The sequence below is a fragment of the Urocitellus parryii genome, chromosome 3, assembly GCF_045843805.1.
Source record: "Urocitellus parryii isolate mUroPar1 chromosome 3, mUroPar1.hap1, whole genome shotgun sequence".
Classification (NCBI taxonomy): Eukaryota; Metazoa; Chordata; class Mammalia; order Rodentia; family Sciuridae; genus Urocitellus; species Urocitellus parryii.
In genome coordinates, this window is record NC_135533.1 from 143,691,773 (window position 1) to 143,707,438 (window position 15,666).

The 15,666-nt window shown below is 42.0% G+C and overlaps 1 protein-coding gene across 3 annotated transcripts in view; it reads left to right on the forward strand.

Moving 5' to 3' along the window:
- Window positions 1-15,666, forward strand: part of Hectd4 (HECT domain E3 ubiquitin protein ligase 4) — a 178,055-nt gene that overhangs the window by 127,017 nt on the left and 35,372 nt on the right. For all 3 annotated transcript variants that reach the window (XM_077796126.1, XM_077796127.1, XM_077796128.1), the window contains exons 45-53: window positions 7,093-7,196; window positions 9,163-9,324; window positions 9,440-9,588; window positions 10,059-10,138; window positions 10,447-10,610; window positions 11,219-11,456; window positions 12,229-12,365; window positions 12,820-12,946; window positions 14,362-14,499. In XM_077796126.1, the coding sequence (XP_077652252.1) occupies window positions 7,093-7,196; window positions 9,163-9,324; window positions 9,440-9,588; window positions 10,059-10,138; window positions 10,447-10,610; window positions 11,219-11,456; window positions 12,229-12,365; window positions 12,820-12,946; window positions 14,362-14,499 (1,299 nt within the window). The remainder of the gene's footprint in view (window positions 1-7,092; window positions 7,197-9,162; window positions 9,325-9,439; window positions 9,589-10,058; window positions 10,139-10,446; window positions 10,611-11,218; window positions 11,457-12,228; window positions 12,366-12,819; window positions 12,947-14,361; window positions 14,500-15,666) is intronic.

The following is a 15,666-nucleotide window of genomic DNA, read 5'->3' on the forward strand; positions in this document are numbered from 1 at the left end:
TCAAAAGTTCAAAGCCAGCCCCAGTAAGTTAGCAAGGCCCTAAGCAATTTAGTGAGACGCTATCTCAAAATAAAAACTCAAAAGGGTTGGAGATATGGCTTAGTTGTTAAGTGCCCCTAGGTTTAATCCCTGGCATCAAAGGGGTGGGGGGTAGGGATACAGCTCATTGGGAGAGCCCCATAAGGTTTATTAATAATTCTTTAATATTAGTAAACATCTAGTCAGCATTTCACTTCCTAGTTTTCCTATAAAGATCATATTTGCTTTTACATTTGGTTATTTGAATAAGGACCCAAATAAAGTTCATGGTATAATTTTTATGTCTTATACAACTCTTGTAAAGCATAGTTTCCTCTTTCTCTTATTTATTTATTTTTTGGCGTGGTATACATTTTCTAAAAGGTTTTCCCAGTCTTGATTTTGCTGCTTGTGTCCCTGTAGGTGTCACTTAACATGCTCTTTAGCCCTCATATTTCCTATAAATTGGTAGTTGCCTTGCATTTTTTCTGTTATTTGTTTTTGCCTTTAGATCTCTTTAAATCCTCTTTTTGGTCATTTTTCTTATCTATATTATTTATTATTTCTTAGACCATTTACTTTGTCCATAACTCTCTACTACCTTTTCTGTCCATATTTTTTTATTCTTTTTCCCTGTGGTCATTTCTCTTGGGATTTATTTGTTTTTCATTTCTTAATTTATCTTTATTCTTTTTTTCTCCCCAATATATTTGTCTTTATTTGTATCTGATTTACTTCTCAAATCTCTTCTTTTATAAGAAGATTCAGTAGAAGTTCCAACTGGAAGAACCAGTCATATGTAAACCTCAGAGAGATCTGTGACTAGAGAAAAAAATGGGAGAAAATGAGTTACCTGGGCTGCTAGGGTAAAATTACTTGGGACAGGTCTTTGCCCATAGTTTAGTTTGCTACTTCTGGTACGTCCTTAGTTCACTGCCTCAGCTTTTTTCATATTCTTGGCTTAGAAAACATTTTAAGAAATATTTCAATTGATTGTAGCAAACAATTTTTTTTTTTTTGCAAACATAAAATTTGCTGACTTAATCACTTTTTTTCTACAGGACCATTCCTCGTTGTTCTCTTCTACATATTTTATAGAATAAAATGGTCTTAATTTGTAAAATTAACATTGGTGCTTAATGTACAAGCCAACATTTGTAGTAGTTTAGAGCAGTGGTCTCACATGGTTTTGATCATTGTCCACCTAACAGTATTCCTTATTGGAAAAGAACAGAGAACCATGTGGGAAATGCATACTAATAACTGTGACTAAAAATTCACTTATCAGATTCCCAGAAATAGCCCTGAAGCTTTAAGTAAATATCAAACTTTGCTACTGCAAGGTCACTTACCCATAATAATCAAAGAAAACATCGTGTACACTGGGTTACTTTGTAACAGAGCAGTGGATTCTTATGGCCCAGGTGGGATCATAGTTCTGCTCAGGAGAAATTCTGTTTAATAAATTATATTAGGAGGGGTGAGGCATGAAGAGAAGCCAGAATGGAATGGATATTCATTTGTTCATTCATTCAGAGATGAAGTCTCAGTATGTTACCCAGGCTGGCCCTGGACTCCTGGGGCTCAAGCCACCCTCCTGCCTCACCCTTCCAAGTAGTTGGAATTACAGGTAGTGCATGCCACTGCACCCAGTTTAGGATTTTAATTTTTTAATGCCTTTTATTTGATATATAAAACTGTCATGAAATTTATAACAGTAAATATTGATCCTCAGATTTTCAAAAATATTTCAATGAATTCCTCCCACTATTTTCCTTTGTCTAGTCTTACTTAAGTAACAGATATGGCCACTGTAATAATAACTGAGATCTAAATCTTATAACTTCTCTGTGTAAAGAGGAGAGCACTTAGTGTCACACAGGACGGGAGCACTCTCAGGAGCTGTTCCCATGAAGAAGTAGTACTCCTAAGAGGTTACCTGGATCTCTGAGTTGAAACAGCAAAGGAAGCCACGATTCAAACCTGAAGACAAAGCCCATGGAAACCAAAAGAGGTCGTGACTTGTTTTACACTTTTAGAGAACCAGAACCCCAGATTCAGCTGTCTCTCTCTCCCAACTTTCTGATTTATAGATTTCTTGACCCAGATGCTCTCAAACGGAAAATTCCTAAGAAAAGTCAGAATCATGTTAAACTACTTCCCAAGAAAATAATAGAAAAAAAATTAAATGCTGCCCAACAACCATCAGAAACTCAGGGCTGTTAAGAGTGGCCCAGGTGATTATGGCACAGTGGCCTTCAGACCACACTCCAGGAAATGGTGCCCTGAGTTTGCCCTGACCCATCTTCTCCTTGCCCTTCTCCTGAGTTTTCACTGTCTCCCTTCTGTGGAGATCCAGGCCTGCTGGCTGTTTCTCCACCGTGTCCCCTCCCCAGCCTCAGGAGTGTGCCACATTTATAATCAGAGTTGCCGATTATTCAGGAATCAGCTCTCCTTCCTGACTTCCCTGCTCCAGTTAATACTCTGAGTACTGTGGCTGCTCCAGGAGTAGCCGAGCAAGTGCCTCCACCTTGTCCTCATGTCTCTTGCCGACATCCTTCTGGAGTTGAGCCCTGCCGTACCGGTCTCCACGCCAGCTCCCCACCAACACTGTGCTCCCAGCTCTTTCCTCTCACCTTGTTTCTTTCCACACTGTCACCTCTATCATCTTGCTGAAGCCCTGATCTGAGTGGCTGCTTGTCAGGAGCAGCGGCTGCCCTGTGTGGCTGGCTTTCCTAGCTACTGATGCCAAGCTCTTGCCTGTGCCCTGGACAGAGTCACAGCAGACCACTCAGTTTCTTATTACTATGACAGGGAAGAACGAGGTTTTTCTTCATTGAAGTGTAGGACTTTTAAATTCTCACACCAGACACTATAGAGTCTGCTATTACCTTAAGCCAACCTCATGGCAAATGAAGTTTATCAAGTAAGCTCTATTCCCTTCCCCAACCCCAAGCATAGCTTCTACCTTGTTATTTAGCATGAATCTTCACCATGGAAACTGCTACTGGTTAATTATAAGAGCATTGTTGCAGGTGTCATTGTATCATCTATTCTGTATGTGAGGTCGTCCAGAATAATTTTCTAAGTCATTTAAACAAAATAGTTAGAAAGTGTATATCAGAAATAGTTGGTCTCCTTATGACTAGGTGACTTATTTATGGCCTCCATAAGCTCTGTAATTGAACAGTTTCTCTCTTCCTCCTGACCACTGGGAAGCAAAGATCCACATTTGTACCCCAAATATAAAGGACCCAGGCACACACCTTATGGGCCCGCTGTACTGTTGGCCCCTCTTTGACTCTGTCTTAAAGTTGCCTTATCTCTCTTGTTTCCTGATTCATATCATGGGATTACATTGGGTGTGTCTGTTTCTTCCCTTAGGTGGCTATGTGTCTGTAGCTACAGTGTAAGTAGATTAGTCCTTAGCCACTGTCTGACACAAACCCTATGCTTTGCTTTGCTTTGCTTTTTCTTACTGGGGATTTAACCCAGGGGCACTTTGTCACTGAGCTGCATCCCCTATCCTTTTATTTTCTATTTTGAGACAGAACCTTGCTAAGTGACTGAAGCTGGCCTCGAACTTAATGATCCTCCTGCCTCAGCCTTCTGAGTTGCTGGGATCATAGGCACCTGGCTGTGTACTTTACTTTACTTTTTTTTTTTTAAATCCAGGAATGTTTTAAAATTGAGGAATAATTTACAGACTATAAAATTTACCACTTTAAAGTGGACAATTCAGTGAGCTTCACCACTAATTCCTTAATATTTCTACCTCTGTCCTCTCAAAAAACTGCTCATATACACAGTAAGTGGTTACTACCCTAATCTCTACTCTTACCCTCTGGCAATACGAATCTGCTTTCTATTCTATAAATTGGCATCTTCTGGGCATTTCATGTAAATGGAATCATATAGTATGTGGCCTTTGGGGTCAGGCTTCTTTCACCAGCATCATATTTTCATAATCATTCATATTATAGTACCTCATTCTTTTGTATGGCTCAATCCCATTCTGTTGTATGAATAGACCACATTTTATTTATTCATTGATTGATTTGATGGATACTTGTGTTGTTTCTACTTTGGGCTGTTATGAATAATGCTCTGTAAACATTTATATAAGTTTTTATTTGGATATATATTTTTAGTTCTCTTGGGTATATACCTTGGAGTGGAACTACTGGCTTACATGATAATTCTGTGGGGTTTTTTTTTGTGTGTGTGTGTGTGTGGTTTTGTTTTGGTGGTGTTGGAGATTGAACCAAGGGCCTCACACATACTAGGCAAGTTCTCTACTGAGCTCCACCCCAGCCCTTTTACTTATTTATTTATTTACTTACTTACTTAACTTTGAGACAGAATCTCTAATTCGCCTACCCTGCTTTCAGACTTTCAGTCCTCCTGCCTCAACCTCCTGGGAACATGGAGTTATAGCATGTGCCACCACACCTGGCTATGTTTAACTTTTAAGGAATTGCTTTCCTTTTTGAGGGACTGTTTTTCAAGTGACCATATCATTTACATTCCAGCAACATGTAGGGCTCCAGTTACTCCATGTTTTACAAATGTTGGTGTTGTCTTTTTTATTATAGCTATCCTCACAGGTAGGAAATGGTCCCTCATGATGGTGTTAGTTTACATTTTCCTAATAACTGATCATGGTGAATATCTTTTCACATTCTTGTTAGCCATTTGTTTATCATCTTTGGAGAAATTTCTGTCCAAATCCCTTGGAAATTTTTAAATTGGGTTATTTATCTTTTTATTATTGAGTAACAAGGGTTCTATATGTATTCTAGATATACTAGTCCCAAGTCAAATGTAACTTGCAAATATTTTCTTCTGTTCTATGGGTTGTTTCTTCACTTACTTAATAATATACTTTGAAATAATAAAAATTTTCATTTTGAAGAAATCACTTTACCCAGGTTTCTTTTGTGACTTGTGCTTTTGGTGTCATATCTAAAAACCATTAGTATCTGTTGTAAATTTGTGTCTATAAAAATGGTTTAAGGGCTGGGATTGTAGCTCGGCAGCAGAGCACTTGTCTAGCATGCTTGAGGTGCTGGATTCTATCCTCAGCACCACATAAAAATAAACAAGTAAAATAAAGTCATTCTGTCCATCTGCAACTACAAAAAAATTTTTTTTAATGGTTTTAAAACCTTAAGAAATAGGCCATGCTTGGTGGCACATACCTGTAATCCCAGCAGCTCAGAAAGCTGAGGAAGGAGGATCATGAATTCAAAGCCAGCCTCAACAAAAATGAGGCACTAAGCAACTCAGTGAGACACTGTCTCTAAATACAATACAAAATAGAACTGGGGATGTAGCTCAGTGGCCAAGTGCCTCTGAGTTCAATTCCTAGTACCAAAAAAACAAAAACAAAAAACAACAACAAAAAACCTTAAAAATGGAATGAAATAAATATTAGCGGATTTATAGTCCAAATGGCCTAACCAGAGTCTTTACGCCTATATCATCTTCTAAGTTTTATAGTTTTAGCTATAGGGTTTATGTTGTTTAGGTGTTTTTTGATCCATTGTGTGTTAACCTCCATGTGTCGTGTGAAATATTCTTTTTAAAAAAAATTTTTTTTTAGTTGTAGATGAACACAATACCTTATTTTGTTTTTTTATTTTTATGTGGTGCTGAGGATTGAACCCAGCGACTGACACATGCTAGGCAAGTGCTCCACCACTGAGCCAGGATCCCATCCCATGAAATATTGTTAATACCTCTTGCACTTGACTTTTCTAGACCTTTTCTCATAGTGTCAAGCCACCCGAATTTTCTTTCTTCTCTGTTTATTGCATTTCTGTCTCTTGTAAGATCGAAGTCAATACTGTCTTCATTAAGCCTGTCTGGATTCTAGAATGAAGTTATTGCCCACTCATCTGTGCCTGGGCTTAGGCCTTATGTCACATAAACATACAGTGAAGCTTTATGCTCCTTTGTGTGGATGTGTGTTTGTGTGCATGGTCACACTTTTTATATACCCTCCTATGTCTTCATATTCTCCAATATCTAGCAGTGTGCCTGGTTCATAGGAGGCATTCAATAGACATTAATTAATTTATTGATTGGCTTATTTTTATTGGGGACTGGACCTAGGGCATTTTATACTGATATATAAAGATGATATTTATTTTATTTATTTATATTTTTTTGATACCGGAGACTGAACCCAGGGGTACTTAATTACTGGGCTACATCCCCAGCCCTTTTTTGTATTTTATTTAGAGACATTGAGTTGCTAAGTGCCTCGCCAAGTTGCTAAGGCTGACTTGAACTCATGATACTCCTAACTCAGCTTCCCGAGTCACTGGGATTACAGGCATGTGCCACCGCACCCAGCAATTTTTATTTTTGAGACAGGGTTTCATTAAGTTATTGAGGCTGACCTTGAATTTGCAGTCTTCCTGCCTTAGCCTCCCAAGTTGCTGGGCTTACAGGTGTACACCACTGCATTTGGCTCAATACGCATTAATTTTTAAAAATCATTTTAGATATTAAGAATAATAGCCTTCATTTATTAGAAATATGAATAATAGTTCCCGTTATTTGCCCTGTGCTAGGAGCTAAGCTTAAGGCTCTACCTGAGTTAATTCACTTCATCGTCTCAAAACCCTACAAGAGGGTTGGAGTTGTAGCTCAGTGGTAGAGCACTTGCATTGCAAGTGTGAGGCACTGGGTATGATCCTTAGCATAACATAAAAATAAATAAAGATATTGTGTCCATCTACAACTAAAAAAAAAAAAATTAAAAAGGAAAAAAAAAAACCATGAGATTTAGGCACTATTATTACCCTTGTATTGGAAGTGAGAAGTGAATACAGAGTAGTAGAGCCAGGTTCTGCATCTAAACAGCCTCATCCAAGCCATGCACGCAGCCACATGGCCATGCTGCTGACTGTGTCATAGTCAAAGATGTCCCAGGGCATTTGCTCCTTTGTAAGGAATTAAATGATGTCTATAAATGAATTTTGCTTCAATGCTACTCCAGAGGAGTCAGAGTTCTGTTCAGGGTTATAGGAGTTGTTTCCACAGATTCCCTGTGCCCCTCTGCAGGAGAGCGACTTGCTGTTGTGGAGGTGCAGTGTGAGCGGCTGAGGATGCTCTATCGGGACTGCGCCCGGCCCCCGCCCCCTCCCCTGCAGGCTGACCGGAGACAGGTGAGCCCTCACACCTCCTACCTGGCTGCAGGCTGCAACACACGTCATTAAAGAAGACCAGCAGCTTGTTGAGGACATTTAGGATGAGCATTGCAAAGCCCTTTGTAGGTGCTTGCAGTCATCTGAATATCAAAGCATATTGAGCTGACATTATGAATACTGAAAAATTACATTAGGGGCAGAATTTATTGATTTATTAATAGTTCTCTTTGTTATCAACAACAGAGAAAGAAAGCCCTTAAAATTTTAGCTATTTAGTCCACTTTATAATAGGTGTATTTGGAGAGAGAATGAGAGACTAATTTAAAAAACAAAAGTGACAAAATATTTAAAATTGCTATATTGGGCTGGGGATGTGGCTCAAGCGGTAGCGCGCTCGCCTGGCATGCGTGCGGCCCGGGTTCGATCCTCAGCACCACATACCAACAAAGATGTTGTGTCTGCCGAGAACTAAAAAAAAAAAAAAATATTAAAAATTCTCTCTCTCTCTCTCTCTTTTAAAAAAAAAAATTGCTATATATTTGATTGTTGATAGCAACATTACTTGCAATAGCCAAAAAGTGAAAATAACCCAAGTGTACATTAAGTGTTGAATGAATAATCAAAATATGATATATCCAAGCAACAGATTATTTGGCCATAAAAAGGAATGAAGTGCTAATAAATGCTATGACATGGATGGATCCTAAAGTCATGCCAAGTGAAATCGACAAAGACCTCATGTTTCTTGGTTCCATTTACATAAACTTTCTAGTTCAGGCGCATCCATAGATAAAGGAAACAGAGTAATGGTTGCCAGGAGCTAGAAGGAGAGAGATGGGGTTTGAGTTCTGAAGTACACAGTTTCTTTTAGCAGGGAAAAACATGTTCTAAAATTAGATCATGGTGATGATCGCACAACTCTGCGAATACGCTAAAAACCACTGACTTATATATTTGAAATGGAGAATTGTATATTATGTGAATTATACAAGATAAGTTGGAATATCTAGGTAGTGTATAAGACTTGCTGTATTCTTGCAGTTTTTCTGTGATCTTAAACTTATTTTTTAAAGACATTGAAAACGTATAAAAGGGGGTTGGGGTTGTGGCTCAGTGGTAGAGTGCTTGCCTAGCATGTGTAAGGCACTGGGTTCGATCCTCAGCACCACATAAAAATAAATAAAATAAAGATATTTTGTCCATCTACACATAAAAAAATTAAAATAAAACATATAAAAGGAAAAAGTCCCTTTAAACATCATCATCTCCAGTTGCCATGGTCAGCACATTGACATAAAAGTTTTTTAAACACAAATGAATTTCTGTCTGTACTTTTGATGCTCAGGTCTTTCTCCTCTGTAGATGGCGAATCCCTCCCTGTCCGTGTCAGCCAGCAGCAGCGGAGCGTGTGCTCGAGCTGTTATTGCCAGGCATCCAGGTTGACTTGAGCTACCTCTATGAGGGCGACCTGACGCACATCTCTGGAGCTCAGTCTTTCCCTGCGTCTCATCTCCCAGTTCTCTCTGTAGGATACAGTGAAATCGGGGGTCAAAAAGACAGGCTTTGTCCGATAGAGAAGACTATTTGATGATATTAGGTTGATTAAAGTATTAGCATTATCATTTACAGAGTTAAAAGAGAAAATATTCCTGGGGAACAGGAGTGGACGTGGTGAAGGAGATAGCCTTTAAAAAAAGAAGTTCCCTTTGGGGAAAAAAATCAAAATTTGTATATATATGGCTGGGGCGTGGCTCAGTGGTTGAGCACTTGCCTAGCGTGTGTGAGGCCCTGGGTTTGGTCCTCAGCACCACCAACAAAACCAATGTTTCTAATAAAAAGTAAAATTATTTTATATATATGTACACAACTGAATATGCTGGTATTTTAATACCATCAGATAACCTTTGTTTTCTTTGGGAGATAGAGGCATTTGTGTCTGCAATTTTATTGAATGAGGTTTCCCCCCCACCCCCACCCCTTGTAGCCCAAAGAGATAACTTGGAGCCCCTCCCGAGTGTTTCCTCCAGTGCGGGCCTGCATGTTCTCATCTCACCTGACCTCGGTCACATTCCTGGCTGACCCCAGCGCTGGGGGAGGTCTGCCCCGGGGCACCTTTATCTACGCCACCTCACCTCTGCCAGTTCAGGTGAGACAGCACACAGCACATTGCCTTTAGCTGCTTCTTCCAAACTGAATGAGCAAGGAAGTGGTGGGGCCCTGACTGAGCCACCTGACTGTGCCCTCTGCTGGTGTCTCTTCAGGCCCCATCTTTTTACTGGGAAATTGAAATTGTTTCCTATGGAGATACTGATGACGACACTGGACCAATAGTTTCCTTTGGCTTTGCTACAGAAGCCGAGAAACGAGATGGAGCTTGGACCAACCCAGTGGGCACTTGCCTTTTCCACAAGTGAGTGACTGCTACTACTTTTATTTAAAGAGAAGAAAAGTGGGTCAGTGTTTCAGAGAACAGCAGCTTCCCACAAGGTGTTTGTAGATAAGAAGCCAAAATCGAGGTGTGTCTTCAAATAAGCTTGAGGAAAGGAGCCGCTGCTTCCCTCGCTTGGACATTCACGGTGCCTGTTGGCTTCGTTCCTTCCTAATTGTCCTGCAATAAGAGATTGGTTTTGTTTCCAAATGGATTTGAGCCCGCATCCTTTATTCTATGAAGACAGTTCGGGAGACGTCGGTGTGGGTGTATTGATGCTAAAGTGATACCACAGTCTCTGCCCCCACAAAATGTGAGAAATGCCTGTTGAAATGCACTCACATTTCAGGGTTCCTGGTGGCCCTCATGCTGCTGATGCCCTCCCCGTGCACTCCACCTGCCGCTGTGTGGGCTGATGCATCTCGCCCTTGACCCCCTCCTTCTTTCCCTAGCAATGGCCGAGCCGTGCACTACAACGGCTCCAGTCTGCTCCAGTGGAAGAGCGTTCGCTTAGACGTGACTCTCTCTCCTGGTGAGTGCAGTGGGGGCTTTTTTAACTTGAATACTTCTGGTGGTCCCAAGTTTGGGTCTAAATGGGTTAAAGTTAAATAAACTTGGGAACTGGAAATGTGGTTTGTCTTTTAGTGAAAACCAAGTTCTTGTCATTGCTGACCCTAGTGTACACCAAACCTCTCACTTTATAAGGCCATTACCCTTTTGGTAACTTAGGGGGCACTTTTTTTCTTCATCTGGCTGCCACACAGGTTGCAAATTACAAGTTTGTTGGAGAGTCAATAAAGGGAGGAAATGTGTGTGTGTCCTTCCTATTCTCTACTATAGGTGACGTGGCAGGAATTGGCTGGGAGAGAACCGAGGGTACTCCACCTCCACCGGGGCAGCCAGCCAAGGGCCGGGTGTACTTCACATATTGCGGGCAACGCCTTTCACCATACCTTGAGGATGTCTCTGGTGGGATGTGGCCTGTGGTTCACATTCAGAAAAAGGTAAATCACCTTGTTGGGAGAAGAGAGCAGATCTTAGTAATTTGTTTCTATCAGGAAGGAGAAGGAAAAAGGCAGTAAATGTGTGTGCTTCTGTACATACCTCATTGTGCATGGTTAACAGAAAGGAGCACAAAGTGAGCCTAAGCAACGTGCTGATCCCACAGTCTAGCAAGCACTTAGAGTCTAACTGCTCTGACTCCTTCTAGCCATCATTCTAACAGCAGTACAAGGACAAAAGTAGCAGTGCTCCTTCAGATGCTGGTAAAATGATTCTGTGGTTAGGTTTTGACAGTGACCCTGTGGTTCAGTGGCAGAGCACTCGCCTAGCACATGTGAGGCGGTGAGTTTGATCCTCAGCACCACATGAAAATAAATAAAGGTATTGTATCCCACTACAACTAAAAAAATATTTAAAAAATAAAAATAATAAAGAAGAAAAAAAATCTGGATGCAGTGGCGCATGCCTATCATCCCCGTGGTTCATGAGGCTGAAGCAGGATAATCACAGGGCTGAGACCAGCCTCAGCAACTTAATGAGACCCCAGTACCATGAAGAGAGAGAAACCAGAGACCTTTCAAATCCTTTATTTCATGCCCTTTCCTTCCAGAACACCAAAACTCGAGCCAACTTTGGCTCCCGCCCGTTTGCCTATGCCGAGGGGCAGGCCCATCGTAACGCAGCTGACCTATGCACTGACCTGGCAGAGGAGATTAGCGCAAACTTCGAGGCCCTGCCCTTTGCCATGGCATCTGACAGTGACAACGATGCCGGCACCAGTATTGCGTCAGACCCAGGCACTCATGGGCCACCGTGCCGGATTGCAGCCGTGGCCACCGCTCAGCAACGTAAGTCACCTCCTCCTGAGGCCCCATTCTGCCAGGGTTGAGAGTGCTGTGCATACCATAAGCCCATTTCACTGGGCCATCCCCATTACGGAGACCTCAAATTAAGTACCATAGGTCTCCTGAGGATGGGCGGGCCAGTCCAAGTGAAAGAACAGGGGGCGGGAGGCATGGCAGCCAGGGAGGCGCTTTCCACCTCAGGGAGCTGTCACAGGTTAGCGGCAGCAGAACGGAATGAGGTAGCTAAGGATCACAGAGCATTTATAAAACCTCTCATTTTATAGTTAACTCATTTTAAAAAAATGTTGATTTAAAACTGTGGCCATCAAAGTATAATAAGATGCCTGTGATAGAATCGGGATGGTAGGCACATAGGTGTGTATCATAAACTTTTCTTTATTTGAAAAATGTCTTAATAAAATTGAGTAAAACTGAGCTCACCAAACTGAAGCTGTCTGTAGGCCACATCTGTAGGCCACATCTGGCCCCTGGGATGCTGGTTTGCAAACTGGGTGAAGTGTTTGCTTGGTTCTCTCTCATAGGAAAGAATCTTCCAAGTTCTCTGAGTTGAATAAATCAGACCCATAAAAACTATCTTGGGATTCAGGGTAATCATAGATGCCTAGTTCTTCTTGACTCTGCTTTAAGTCTGTCCACCTGCTAGGAGTCTACCCATGATGCACACTCAGGAAGTCCAGCTTTTCCAAGGGTAGGAAGTTAATGGTCTTTCTAGCTTGCTCTTGGTTGATTTTGCTGTCGTCCTGCTTTGTTATAGAATACGATAGTGACACCTCCTGTCATTATAAAGTTGAGCTCAGCTATGAGAATTTCATCACCTCTGGCCCAGACCCTCACCCGCCTCCCATTGCAGACGATGAGAGTGATGACGATGACGATGATGACATTCCACAGGTAAGAGGCCCAAGACCCAGGTTAGGAGGTGGCCATATGTATTTAGCTCCCTGATGGCTGCCATGAGCTTCAGGGAATGATTTTGGTGTGAGGTTGCAAGGCCAGTGCTGGTACGGTTCAGCTGGGTGGCTGTGCCTGAACGGTTGTGACGTGCTCATCTTTCCACACCACCCGTTGATGTCGGTCTCTGCTGGGCTATGGCCAAGTACAGGTCCAGGTGCTGGAGAGGGGCAGTCTGGTGGCAGTAGTGCAGCAGTGAGCTCAGAGCGTTTCAGTGGCTGTTGAGGGAAGGGAAGAGCTTGTTGAGCTGTTCCTCCCTGGCATCTGAGGCTCTGCCCCTTGCTGCCATCACTGGTGTCACCTGGGCGAGGCCACTGGGCGAGAGCTGTAAGGGAGGGAGGCATGCTGCCGGCTCGAGGCGCTCCCCTCTGCTCATGGGTTGCCTCTCCTTCAGGAGGACCACTATGCCCTGCTGGTGAAAGCTTGGGAGACCAAGGTTTTTCCCACCATCCGAAGACGCTTCCGGAATGAAGCAGAGAGGAAATCCGGCCTGGACCAGATCAAGGGTGCTTTACAACTAGGTCTGGTGCTTTTTGTTCTCCCAAGGAGCTCATTGCATGGCTTGAAGAGATGGGGGAGATGTAAAATCAGGAGAGGTGCTCGTCAAGTGTCCAGCCTGACTTGACCTTGTCTTCTCCCATACTGCCAGTGAGCTCTGGATCTTTTGCTTTCATAGACTCTATTTACCTGTCATTTTAACTCAAATGAACTTCTAAATGCAGCTGGAATGGTTGTCCTGGGAATCTGAAGAACCTAGTGGTTAACAGTCACATCTAAAGTCACTGATGTGCTGTTTATCAGCCGCGGGAGCTTGGGCTTTCCCCATCTTTAAAATGGAATCAGTATGGTAACAGTCTCATTTGTATATGAGAAATAAATGGGCTGATATAGGTAGTTGAAACTCCTAAGAGCAGTGCCTGGCACAAAGTAAGCACTCAGTTAATGTAGTTCTGCATGTCACAATGGTAATGATGGAGGTGAGACTTTTCCCCTTCAGCAGAGCAGTGGAAAGGCTGAAAGGAGATGGTTCATAGTGCCCAAAGGATCCCTCTGTAATGGTGATCAGCCTCCTGTCATCAGGTCCCCCGGAGAAGGTTAATGAAGCTATCTATGCCTGGCCTCCACAAACTTTACTTTGGCATTCTCCCTTTGACTCTTATTCCTGCTTATTGGATAGTATTTTTTTTCTTCCTCTCCACTATTTGGAAAGATTATTTAATTCCAAAATGTTTTAATATTAAGCCACAGTTTCTGTTTGTTCTCTCTGACGCTTCTTTCCATAAGCATCCTTCTATAATCACAATCTCTTTTTAAACTATGCTTAGAAAATTGCCATAACGCTTCATTACAGCAAGATAGCAAATAAAGATGGTGGGTTTATGTCATGGAAATAGGCTTTGTTTAAAAAGAGGTGCTTGCCAGGCCCAGTGGTACCACCTATAATCCTAGCTACTTGGGAGGCTGAGGCAGGAGGATGACAAGTTCAAGGCTATTTAGCAAGACCCTATCTCAAAGTTTAAAAAAAGGACTGGGGATGTAGTCAGTCATAGAACACCCCTGAGTTCAATCCCCAGTACCAAAAAAAAAAAAAAAAAAAATGACTGCATAATAATGATCCATCATTTTTAACCTTCCTGTATTGATAAATTCTTGAGCTATTTCCATTTTGTGGTTATTATTTACTAACAGTGCTACAGTGAATGTTCTTGGATCTTTGCACACTGGTGCTTGTATTGCTGCAAGAGAGGTCTGAGAGATTCTCAGAAGTAATGCCTTTAGTATTATACACTTGGTAGAAACTACATAGTTGCCTTCTCTAAGAAGTACACTGTCCCATAAATAGTGTTTAAAAGATTCTGTGTCATTTCACTCCAGATACTTGTCCTCTCAAGACTGCATGCTCTGTGGAGAGTTACTGGGTCTGTTATGTTTTCAGGCATGGTGGATATTGCCCGACAGACGGTGGAATTTCTATATGAGGAGAATGGCGGCATCCCAAGAGACCTGTATCTTCCCACCATTGAGGATATTAAAGATGAAGCAAACAAGTTCACAATTGACAAAGTTCGAAAAGGTTTTCCTTTCCTCCTTAATTCACCTGTGAACTTTCCTATGATATCAGTAGTTGAATTTTCCCAGGCATGAACCAAGCAGCTGGTAGTTTTCCTAGGGTGACCTCCATATGCCAAATAATTTGACCTCTTCCAAGCTCTCCCATGTGAAGCCCTCAAGGGCAGGGGTAGGCATCAGCAATTGTTTGGCCCTTGGTATCTCTGCCATGTTCCTGGAGCTCTCTGATGTGGGCAGCTGAGGCAGGGCTGGGAGTGCAAGGGGGGAAGCAGGGCCTGGGCTGAGGGCCCAGTTCTGAGCCAATAAGCCCTATGTTCATGGTTAAATTTTAAAATTTTAATAGAATATAGTCACTTAATTTAAAAACTATTGCATATTTTAAGGAAAAAGAAAAAACAGAAAGCACAAAAAAATAGAATTTAAAACAGCTCACTTTTAGAATTACCAGATGACCTTCACAAAAGTACCAGAACATCATGGGCAGGCACAGGAATAGATATTTATTTTCATCTCTTCTTCCTCTTCTTCCTCCTCTTCCTCCTCCTCCTCCTCCTCTTCCTCCTCCTCTTTCTCCTCCTCTTTCTCCTCCTCTTCCTCATCCTCCTCTTCTTCTCCTCTTCTTCTCCCCTCCTCCTCCTCCTCCTCCTCCTCCTTCTCCTCCTCCTCCACCACCACCACCACCACCAAAAAAAAGTTTACCTTTTTGAAGGTACAATTCAGGAGTTTTGAATATGTTCACTAAGTTGTGCGACCACCCAGTGATTGTTCCTCTATAGTTGTTCAGCAGTTCCGTCCCCCCTCCAAAAAAATCTTGTGACCTCGTTACTCCCTGTAGTTTTTCTAGGGTGACCACAGCCTCTGGGCACCGCAGCTCTGCTTTCTGTCTCTGTAGATCTACCTGTTCTGGATTCTGCTTCATTCCTACAAATGGAATCACATGTCATGTGGTTTCTTCATCCAGGTTCATCCATGCTGTGGCCAAATAATTTTTCATTGTGTGTACATGTTCCATTTTGCGTTTCCATTCATCCATTAGCAAATATTTGATAAAAATAATAAAAAAATAAACATTTGAGCTGTTTCCATTTTGGGGCTAATATGAATAATGCTGCAGAGAACATTGGTGCACGAGTTTTTGTGTGGCCATGTGTTTTTGTTTCTTCTTGGTGTG